Source organism: Ipomoea triloba, chromosome 12, assembly GCF_003576645.1.
Source record: "Ipomoea triloba cultivar NCNSP0323 chromosome 12, ASM357664v1".
NCBI classification, from domain to species: Eukaryota; Viridiplantae; Streptophyta; class Magnoliopsida; order Solanales; family Convolvulaceae; genus Ipomoea; species Ipomoea triloba.
Genome location: NC_044927.1, coordinates 15,566,287 through 15,578,580, shown reverse-complemented (window position 1 = coordinate 15,578,580; position 12,294 = coordinate 15,566,287). Strand labels below are relative to the sequence as shown.

General features: G+C 36.7%; 1 protein-coding gene across 1 annotated transcript; it reads right to left on the bottom strand.

The window, feature by feature from the left end:
* Positions 1 to 903: 903 nt before the first annotated feature.
* On the bottom strand, positions 904 to 6,379 carry LOC115998577 (pentatricopeptide repeat-containing protein At3g24000, mitochondrial). Its single transcript, XM_031238173.1, has 3 exons — positions 3,074 to 6,379; positions 2,676 to 2,884; positions 904 to 1,891 (listed from the first exon to the last, which is right to left on the bottom strand). The coding sequence occupies exon 1, from the start codon at positions 6,023 to 6,025 to the stop codon at positions 3,134 to 3,136; it is 2,892 nt and encodes a 963-aa protein (XP_031094033.1). The 5' UTR covers positions 6,026 to 6,379; the 3' UTR covers positions 904 to 1,891; positions 2,676 to 2,884; positions 3,074 to 3,133.
* Positions 6,380 to 12,294: the final 5,915 nt, after the last annotated feature.

The following is a 12,294-nucleotide window of genomic DNA, read 5'->3' as shown; positions in this document are numbered from 1 at the left end:
CATACAGCATTTAAAAAATCGTATACAAGTAGTAAATTATCTCACGAGATTAATTATTTGTGAAATAAATTTGATCATCGCTGTTTTCATTTTGTCAGTGGAGTTTTCAAAGAGAGTTGAAGCTTGAAATTTTTTTAATTTTTTTTCAAAAGATGTTAGAATAATAAAGTCAAATTTCACTTAGATAGTAGTAATATCAAGTAAGAGACAAGAGTTAATACTCAATTTGGTTGTCTGAATTTAAAAGTCGCACTCAATTTAGTCATCTGTAACAAAATCCATCCAAATATTGTTAAATTGAAGGGCAAAATGGTCACTCCAAATCTCTTGTCCTCAATTTCGCTGTTTCTACCGGGAAGAATGGCCAATAACAAGGTCGTATCGTTTGCTTTCTGAGTATTGCTTAATTTAGTCATTGACTTTGAAAATTACTCAATTTGATCCTCTAACATTAACAATTGCACTCAATTTGGCCCTCCATTACAAATTCATCCTAATATAATTAAATTGTAGGGTAAAATGGTCTATCATTATGTTTAAGAAACATGTTGAGAGAGTAGGTGATTTTTAGGAGATTTTATGTTGTATAAGCTTAAAAGGATAAATTTTGTTATTATTATGATTCTTATTCTTGTTATTATCATTATAATTATAGTTTTTTTAAAAGATTATAATTATAGTTTTAAATAAATGTTTATGAAATTTATAAATAATGGATGAAAAAATTTAGTGAGTGGCAGAAATTGAGAGGACCCAATGCCGTACAGCTGGAGAAATAATACATCGCATGCTTCATGTTGTCCATGAATTCATGTTAAATGTGTCCACTAAATTGACATATAACTAACACCGTACCATCACGAATAATGGGTACAACACAGGAGTGTCCATGAATGCATATAATTAGAGCAATTAAATCATGATCTTTTTTTTCTTTATTTTAATTAAAATATTTTTTTTTTTGTGATTATGCTTTGCTGTGGCAATTTCTTTTTTGCAAATAAAAGAAACTGACTCAAAATACAAGTGACAAGTCACTGCTTAAAACTGACATTTGATAATCCATCAAACAAATGATGCAAATACATGAATGAAGTTCATCTTCCTTCCAGCCATAATCAGCAGCCCCTAAATCCGTTATCCAAAGTTCCAAACTCAAACCCTGCCAAAAACAAGCAAAACAGCATCTGCATCCCTAACAATGATAGATTTTGCCCCGGGACTTAGCGTAGTTGGTTCGACTGCCTGACTGAAGGCAATAGTGTGAGAGTTCAAATCCCATTGGAAACATTTATAGGAAAATGGCCCAAGATGCTAAAAGGTATGGATTAGATCCCTTGTGACTAAGATCTAACCGGTGGCCTAATTGCGGGACTGGTCACCATTCACAGAGGCTCTAGGGGCGAGGCCCTATGGGCTTAAAATTAGTCTGATGAAATTGGGATAAGTTAAGTTTTAAAAATATAATAATAAAAAATTATAGCCAAGACTTGTATCATTTGATGATGCCATGTGAATCGCTAGAAACATGTGAAGTGTATGGCTAACCCAATAACGATAGTTTCGTAAGGGGACTGGAGCAGGCTACCATGAGACAAAAGATCTTCTTTCTAAAGAAATTCGATTCGTTCCTTTCTACTGCAACGAACTGCAATATTTATTTGAACATATCCTGGAGGAGGCTTAACCCACCTCACTATAGAAACTGTCTTCCTGATACCATAACCATCGATCGTGTATATATATATATATATATATATATATATATATATATATTCCAGAATAGGGGAAAAGGCACCCACCATGGCCACTTACTCAATATACAATCTGCAGCGTCCTTTCATACCTTGAAAATAATCCTCTTGACAGGAGAATCTCTCCCAAACTTGCACTGTTCATGATACAAGAAGTATTAATTCACAACTAAACAATAATGAGGACTAAATCTAAGGTTAGTTTTTATTTTTTATTTTTTATTTATTTTTAAAATACAATGTAGAAAAGAAAGTCAAATATTGCATTTATCTCGTCAAGTCACTTATATAGTTGGTGGCAGAGCCACTAAAGGCAGTGTGATAAAATGTTTATCTGTATAGCCCTGAAAATAGAAATAGTTTCAGTATTTTCAGCATGCTAAAATGTTAATCAGTGAGCTAAATCTATGATGTGCTAATGTTTTCAGCTCCTTGGCCCCTCTACCTCCTCCAAAAGTAGAAATAGCCCCAAAACATAGTTTTATCAGTGTCCTAAATTGCTAAAAATCTAAAATATGGACCAACAGACTTAGAAAGAGATTTATTAGCGTATATATGAAATCTATATATTTTCATGGCTTATAGATACTTTATACTAAATTAGTAAACTGCTCATAATTCTAAAATGTTAAAATGCTAATTATTCTAGTTTTGAGGAATCATCTAGGGTAATTTGAAAGTTTTGAGTGTACATCCTCACTAAGCATATTTTCTGACTCTAAATGAGCTTGAGGAATCATCTAGATTTATAATCTGTCTTTATAGTACCACTACTAATATTTCTCAAGATTTAAGTCTCCAAATTAGTATTAAAAACACATGGTGCATGTCATTTAGACATGGAGACATCACAACATACTAGAAAGGGGTGCATCTCATAGCAAGATTCTCCATAGACAAATCTCAAGGAATACACCATACCTTATTCTGAGCAGAACTGATATTTGTTAGCACCCTCAGCCCCATAATTTTGTAGGAATTCACCAATCAGATTTGCACCCCAAATGATCTTGGTCCTGAATGAACCTTCCAACAAAGTATTGTAAGATCAGCCAGGTCTCCCTCCAATTCAGTGGCATTGCAATCTTCACTGAATTCATATCTCATAATTCCATCCTTAAAAGTTCCGACTGTCAAAACCAATATGTTACAACTTACAATTAGTTTTTGATAAGCGAATAGTGAATATATTGAATGATAATGAACTTCAATAAACCAAAAACTAGTGTTTCTTTAACTTCTAAGAGCAGTTGTCATTACTATGAGTACAAGCTACTAGTATAGAGCACCTTGCAGTGGTCATAAGAAGTTATTTTTACCTCATATTTTATTTGATTGCCAAGACAACTCCGACAAGTGATGATAACGAGTAGGTGTGATTACCAATAATCGCCACAAGAACACTTGCCACCACTAAAATGGTGAAACCGATAAGGATCCTTCAATATGATTTCTCTCCTGACTATGTTGCTTACAAGTTTGTAAACAGAATGACAATCGCCACAGACTCGTAGATTCTTGAAAATCCGGAGCTTTGAACCTTCAGGGGTAGCAATCAAAGCATAGGCTAGTGCAAGTCTCTCGCTATGGCTCCACAGATTGTGCTCTTTCTGTTCCTCATCTGTGTCATGCAATGCAAAGCTCGTATCAGGGACATATCCAGCTTCTTTAATTTTTTTTCTCAATTCCCCTACTTTGTCGTATATCTGCTCATATAAAGGGTGGGACTGGTCTCCAATACCAAAAGTGCAAATTTTGTCCTTCATTTTAACCCAACTGCAAGATGGCTGCTTTTTTATGTTGCCTAATTCCATCTTGGCCCTAACATTTTGGACATCCTGCCACCTTCCGGATGTTGCACAAACATTTGAATACAGAACATAAGCCGAGTCATCAGTGGGGTTAGATTTAAGAAGATAGTCAGTAGCTTTCTTTGCCAGTGCAGCATGGCCATGCATTCTACATGCTGCCAGCAAACTCCGCCAAATAAAGTCATTTGGGGGTACGGACATTTCTTTGATGAATGCTTCTGCTTCAGCAAGTCTTCCTGATCTTCCAAGCAGATCAACAATGCACACACAGTGTTCTATAGCAACTGGGACCCCAAAATCAGTAGTCATCGAAGCAAAATGTGTGAGACCCTCATCCACTAAACCCCCATGACTACATGCAGACAGAAGAGAGACAAATGTGACATGATCAGGCTTTGCACCATGCTTAAGCATTTCATGAAAGGTGTCCCTAGCTTCATTAAAAAGTCCATGTCTGGCAAAAGTAGACATCAATATGTTCCAAGACAAGCGTGAACGCATATTTGGTTTTGGGGGCATTTTAAGCACATATGTCAGTTCACCACACTTTCCATACATATCCATTGTAGCATTTATGATGTAATGGTATGCATCAAAACCAAGTTTAGTAGCCAGACAGTGAAGCTGTTGGCCTTCTTCCAGACTACCCAAGTTTGCTGCAGCTGAAAGGCCAGAAGAAATGCTGAATTGATCTAACTCTACTTTAGCCCTCTGCATATTGAGCAGAAGCTTCAAAGCCTCTTCCCAGTGGCCATGGTGAGCATTTGCAGAAACCATGACATTCCATGTTACAAAAGACTTGTTAACCACCTCATCAAATATAAAGTTGCTTGACTTGAGATCTCCACACTCACCATACATCGCTATGAGTGAGTTCCTCACATACTCATCTTTCTCAAAACCATTTACAATTATATATCCATGCAACGGCATTCCAGTATTCAGGAGGTCAAACAAAGATGAGCAGGATCCAAGAGCATTTATTATTGTAATGTAGTTTGCAGGTTCACCACTCTCTCTCATCAGTTTAAAAGTTCTCACTACATTAATAGTTTCATCATTATCAGCATAACCACCAATTAGTGCATTCCAAGTAACCAACTCTTTTTCTGGCATTTTAAAAAACACTTTTTCAGCTTCGAACATCATGCCACATTTTCCATACAAGGTGACTAATGCATTGCCAACTATCAAATTTTCTTGGAGCCCAGATGTCATAACAAGTCCATGAACTATCTTCCCTTCAGTTAGATACTCAGCATCTGAACAAGCAGCCAATGCACTAGCAAAGGTCACATGGTTTACTGAGTTTCCTAAGTGAAGCAACTCAGTGAACACTTTCAAGGAATTGAAGTAGTCTCCTTTCAAAACATAGCCAGCCATCATGGAATTCCAAGAAATCAAATCCTTCTCTGCCATGTTCTGGAACAAATTTTCAGCTTCTGAATATCTTAAAGCATCAGCATACATTGAAAGAAGAGTGTTACAAACACATATATTCGAATACCATCCCAATTTCATCACCAAACCGTGAATTCCTCTACCATGATTTATATTATCTACAGAACCGCAGGCTGACAACAAGGAAGAAAGTGTAGTGGAATTTATATCATCATGGTCACGGCGCATAAAGTAGAAACATCTAAATGCTTCCTCACAAAGTTGATTATGTGCTAACACAGATATCATTGAATTCCATGATATAGTGTCTCTATCAGTCATGCCTTCAAAAACCCAATAGGCCTCTTTCACAAAATTAAAATTACCAAACATTGAAATAAGAGCATTACCTACTGAAACATTATCATCAAACCCTGACTTTACAACCTGACCTAGCACTTGATGACCCAAAGAATTGTCTTCAAGAGAACCACAAGAAGTAATAACTGCAGTGAAGGTGTTTTGGTTACAACTAACCCATTCATGCCTCATTTGCTTGTACAAACTAATAACTTGCTCCAATTTCCCATTATTGGAGCATGCAACCATCATCGAAGTCCAAGTAACCACATTCTTCTCAGGCATTTCCTCAAAAAATATTCTAGCATTAGAAATAAGCCCATAAACACCATAAAAATGCAGCACCGAAGTACCCACAAAAACATTATATAGCAATCCGTACTTCAAGAGTAGACCATGAATTTGATATCCTTCAAGAACCATACTTTCGGACCTACTCAATGCAGTCAATATACTAGCAATAGTATACCCGTTTGCCTCAACCCCTAGACCCCACATTTCAATGAATAGTCTAACTGCATCGTAGTACCGGCCCGTTAGAACGTACCCAGAAATCATGTTATTCCAAGACGCTTCATTTCTATCGGGCATTTGATCGAACACGTAACGGGCACGCCCAACACCGCCAAACTTCGAGTACATGCTTATCAAGGTATTGCTGTGGAAAATGTCTAAATGGGATTCCTTTATGCATATCGCATGCACTGCTCTTCCGGTCATGCCATCGGTGATCTCTGAGAAGCCTTTCTGTAAAAAGACAGAGATTTCTGGATTTGGGTGGTCGACGAGACACCCAAGTCCATGGTCCCTGGGCTCCTTCCTGCATTGGGTAGAGATGGTTAAGTTTGGTGAAGATGCAGTGGAGAATTTGAATGGAGAGCCAATTCTGAAAGCTATGAGTTGTCTCTTGCAGTGCCTCGCCAGCTTTGAGAAGGACTCAACGGCGAGCCCAGAATGCCCCGTACGAGTAAAACGTTGAATTTGAATTCACGGTCTTTGAATGGAGTAAAGGGATCGCTTTGTAAAAGAAATATCGTTTTTCCGCTTCACGCTGCTCAAGTCCTCATGCCCTCAATTATGGCGGAGCAGAAATGTTTTTTATGCAGTAGTGAAGTAGGGAAGAAGAAGAAAGAGGAAACGAGTTATGGGCTCCAGATTTTGGGCTTAATCAAACTTCTAAATGGGCTGTGTAAACCGTGGATTGAACCTGTGTCTTTGGCAAATTATACCGTGCACCACGGTTCACATAGCAATGTGCACCACGTACTTAAACGACGTCGTTTTGACCATTGTAAACTAATCGTCCTTTTTTTTGGAAATCACGTTTCCCGTTTCGGCCGGTCTGTGTATTTATGTTAATATTCTATGTATTCTAGGTAATCATTCTGTGTATTCTAGGCAACCGTCTGTGTATTCATGTTAGTAACACATGTTGTGATGTGTTTGTGCATTCAAATGTTTAGGAGGATGAATTCTATGTATTTTGTGTCAATATTCTGTGTATTCATGTGATTAACACAAGTTGTGATGTGTTTGTGCATTCGAATGTTAGGAGGATGAGTTCTGTGTATTTTGTGTCAATATTCTGTGTATTATGGGCAAACATTCTGTGTATTCTAGGCAAACGTTCTGTGTATTCTAGATAATGATTATGTGTATTATAAATAATGGATTTTCAGGAGTCATTCGCGTCCGCGTCCACTAACATCGAAACGACGTCGTTTTGGACAATGGTGCACATTGCTATGTGCACCGTGGTGCAGGATATAACGATTGTGTGTCTTCTCACTTGGGAGGACCACAAGGTCTTCGGCATAGTCTAATTTATTTACTAGTGATATTACCGCAAATTATACTGCGGACCATGGTCCACAAAGCATTGTGGACCATGGTTAAAAACGGTGCCGTTTCTTTTAATGAAAAGAAACACCAGTCTGCGCTGTTATGTGTAATGTACCTCTATTTGTGTAAAATACTCAGCTTCATTTTCATATTTTTTATATACACTGCAGTTTCCTTTCAACACGTCTATAGTTTCATTTCGATATAACTACAGTTTCATTCGACATTATACACTCAAATATGTGAAACAGTTATTTAGTTTCATTTTATATACACTATAGTTTCATTACAACACAATTACAGTATAACTATAGTTTCATTGGACAATAGACACTCAAATATGTGAAACTATTATTCAGTTTCATTTTATATACACTGAAGTTTCATTTCAACACAACTACAATTCCATTTCAATTCAACTATAGTTTCATTTGATAATATAAACACAAATGTGAGGCAGTATCATTTGAGATAAACTGTAGTTTCATTTACGGGGCTCCGTTAAGATGTGACGGCAGCCGTTTCTTTACTTAAAGAAACAGTGCCGTTTTTGGACCATCGTCCGCGATATAACAACTGTAATATTACTTAGGTAATGAAAATTAAAGAAGGAAACAATGCACATATCCATATCCATATATATGAAGGGGCTCATGTGCACAATAGACCATAGGTGAGAAGTGAGATGCAATTACAGCCACTGATCATATTTAATCCAACGCACTAAATTGATTAACAGATCTAATAGGCGCGCTTCATTAAGGATATTATAGTAACTACACTAGCAAATATAAACTGAAAATGCCATACGTGTGATGCTTACTTAGAAAATGACAAGAAACATGACAGTAGAAATTGCCCACTTCGAAAGGAATTAACAGATGAAGAGGATTGACCATTTTCATATTTTGTAATGCCAAAACAGTATGAATTACAACATTTTAAAAAGACGAACGAATATTTTACTGTTAGGTTTAAATATTTGCACTGTTTGGTTTTAATATTTGCACTGTATGAGTAGAATTTATGCACTACAAGTTATTATAAAAAAAATGAGTTCTATGCAATTTCAATTCATATAGGTATAAGAAAGTGCACTTTTAGACACAAACTTTTGCTCTATATTGCAAGAAAATGTGCACTATAAGCATACAACTAATCTAAAACATGTTTAGCACCCTAAACTATAAGAATAAACTATGTGATCTGTTAGATTAGAATATTTGCACTATAAGGTTTAAATATTTGCACTGTGTGAGTAGAATTTATGCACTAGAAGTTATTATAAAAAAAATGAGTTCTATGCAATTTCAATTCATATAGGCATAAGAAAGTGCACTGGTAAGCACAAATATATGCTCTGTATGCCACAAATATGTGCACTATAAGCATACAACTAATCTAAAATATGTTTAGTACCATGAACTATAAGGATAAAGTATGTGAACTGTTAGGTTAGAATATTTGCACTATTAGGTTTAAATACTTGCATTATGTTGGTCCCGATAGGGTGGGAGAAGTCTAGAGGGGGGGGGGGGGGAATAGACTTCTCAAACAATTAAAAACTTTATAACACTTCAACCAGAGTGATTTCAAGTGAATAAATTCAACTTGAAATGTGCAGCGGAATATCGTACGGTAAAGTGCTATAAAACAAAACTGCGTAAAACTGAAGAGATAACTCGCATGCAATACGTTGAAAATACTTAGAATAGCTCAAGGAATATGTATGCAAAGTTTGAGCCACATGCGAACGTGAGAACACACAAACCCAGATGATATGCTCAACACAGTACGTAAAGGGTTAGTATGTTAAGACATGCAAATATATAAAGTGCAGTAAAGTAAATGAGAGGCAGAGATTTATAGTGGTTCGGAGATGGTGTAATTCTCCTACTCCACTTCTTCCTTGCTCCAAGGAAGGTTTCCACTATCTTCAATCACCCAGATACAATAGTGAAACTCCCGAGTGCCACGCACAAAGCTACACTCAACCACGAGCTCTTCGCACAAAGCTAAGCTCACGAGCGCTACGCACAAAGCTACGCTCCCCGAACGCTACGCACAAAGCTACGTTCCCGAACGCTACGCACAAAGCTACGTTCCAACCAAGTGTTACGCACAAAGCTGCACTTAGTTCACCCGAGTGTTACGCACCCAGCTACACTCCTTTCTACCCTCAGTAGAGATACAACTTTTGTTTAAAAGAAATAAAGATTTCTTTTTCTAAGACTTGAATTCTTCTCGTGTATAGCTCAAAATCTCAGCACTTTGTATTTTGATTGCATTCACCGCTCAATACCACTTTCTTGTTCGTTCTCTACCGTGTATCTCATGCTTTTCTTCAAGTCTTCTTGGGCTTCTTATAATTCAAAGAATTATTTGCCCGTTATGAACATTCAAATTTTGAACATTCATTTGATCTGATTGGTCATTCCAATATGATCTTGATGGCCATACTTTCTCATTTAGTGACCATACCGTTGATCTGATAACTTGCCAATTTGATTTGATAAAATCTCCATTTTGATCTGCACATTTAATGTCACTGGTAACTTTTGACAAATTACCTCTGTAAATTGCTCACAAAGTCTTCTTTTACGGCTTGATTGATCCTTGAAACTTGTAGCCTCCAATTTTTGACTTTGTTGCCTTCTCAGCTTGATATTGCAGACTTTGTATCCTTCAGAGCTTGATATTCTTGACTTTGTTGTATTCTTGATTTGATCTTGGGCAAGTTGATTTTTCAAAATATTTTCCGGGTGGTTCTTGCTTGAGTATGAACAATGATCTTTAGAAAAATCACCACCTTCAATTTTCTTTGGTTCATGGTATTACGTACTGAACCTAAAATATTTGAGGCATGCAAAATATGGCTAAGTATAAGTTGCACTCCAAGTTACTCCATAGCATGCTCCAAAAGACTTTTCACGCGTGTATGAATAATGTAGAGGTCACGCGCATAAAGTCTTAGCAAACTAGCTCCATGTTGACCTTGACTAGCTCCATAGACCAAAAATTAGCTCCAAAGACTTTGGCCGTGTAACTTGCTCCCGAGCTTCTTCCTTAGTAATAAAATGCAACAAGTAGGATTTGAACGCTGGACCATTAAGTATATGCTCAAGTCTTTAACCATTTCTCCATTTCAACTCATTCGATCATATCCATCAAATAAATATATTTGATCATTCTTAGCATTGTATAGCGTATGGTGTAGAGATAGTGGATCTTGAACTTCTTCTCAGCTTTGACTATTTGACTTAAACTTCCTCCATTGGACTTTGACTAGCTCCATGAGTTACTCCATTGACCCAAAAATTGACTTTGAACCGTGATTCTACTAGCTCCATTCCTTGCTCTCCAAAGCTCAAAATGTTCTCAATAGGATTCGAACTTGCTCTCCAAAGCTCAAAATGTTCTCAATAAAATTCAAACTTGAGTCTTTTAGCAACAATAATTTGGCCTTGTCCATTGGATCATATACACTCATGTGTATAGTGGAAGCAAATGGCTTACAAGAGTCATGACACAAAGAATTCTATAACACAATAATTCGAACCAATATACTGTCATGACTCGTCTTCCAGGTCTAAACTCTACACTCTAAAAATAAAATAGGGGATTTCTAAAATTACAAATTGGCTCATCAAAACTATTACAATTTTATTCCTAACACATTATATGAGTAGAATTTTTGCACTACAAGTTATTATCAAAAAAGATCAGTTCTATGCAATTTCAATTCATATATGCATAAGAAAGTGCACTTTTAGACACAAACTTTTGCTCTATATGGCAATGAAAAGTGCACTACAAGCATAAAAGTAACATAACCATGGTTAAGACATTGAAGTCTATGAATGAATTATATGAACTGTACGGTTAATTTGAATATTTGCACTACGTGGTTTAAATATTTGCACGACATGGTTTAAATATTTGCACTCTATGGGTAAAAAAAAAATGCACTACACATTATTATAAAAAAATATATGAGTTGTAATTTTATTTCAAATAGCTATAAGAATGTGCACTTTTAGGCAATAAAGTTGTGTACCACTTGAACTCCCAACTTGAACTCCAATTTCCTCCACAACTTGCTCTACATGTTGCTCTTCAAGTTGCTCTATGGGTTCCTCTACGGGTAGCTCTCCAATTTCCTCAATGGGTGGCTCGACATCATTATCAAAGTTTGCCATTTCCTCTCTTGTTTCGGCATTCTCCTCAAAATGCACATGAAAATTCTCTTGTTCTTCCTCAACTTCTTCTTCATTTCCACGAGTTAGACCTTCACTTGGAGGATTTAAACCAACACTCTCAAGAACTTGGCTTAGAGTGGTTCTCGGTGCATCCCTTTCGGCTTGTTCACCTTCGGCTATACCAACACAAACACCTTCGGCAACACCAACAATCTCAAGACTAGTTCCTCCTTGGCTTGGTAAATTTAGATCAACAATATTTTCTCTTCTCGGACGGGAACTACCTTCACCTTGTGTCAAACACGTCATTTCCCTCGGCTTTCTTTTCTTATTTCTTTTTAACACAAAGTTGTCACGAGTCAAGCCCTTAACTGCACCAATCCTCACACCTTTCCTTCTTAAAATTTCACAAACCAAAAGGCCGTACCCTACATGGCCTTTAGCCTTCACAAAATGACATAACCTCTCGAACATAGATCTACTCCAATCAACACTTATCCCGTGAAACACGGCATACATTGCTCGGGCATACTTGAGAGACAATTTGTCATTTCCTCCCAGCAGATGATACACACACTTTTGTATCACATCTGACAACAACTCAAATTCCCACTTCAACTCCACTTTGTATCCAGAAAAATCCGAGACAACCTTCAGTTCATTCACACGCACAACTCTCCAAAACTCATCATGATCAAACATAATATCATTAACAGGCAAAGCATTTTCAGGAAAACCATAAACATCTCTAATATCACTAGCAACAACTTCCACAAGAGTATCATTAACAGTAGACGAAATCACACCATTCGCGTATATAGCATGCTCGAAAAACTGTAAAGATGCATCTATGAAGGCTCCTTGAAAATGATAGTTGCATACCTTTAATAAATTGCTTTGTTCCATTCCAGTGAGGTTGCATACCTTTAATAAATTGCTTTGTTCCAT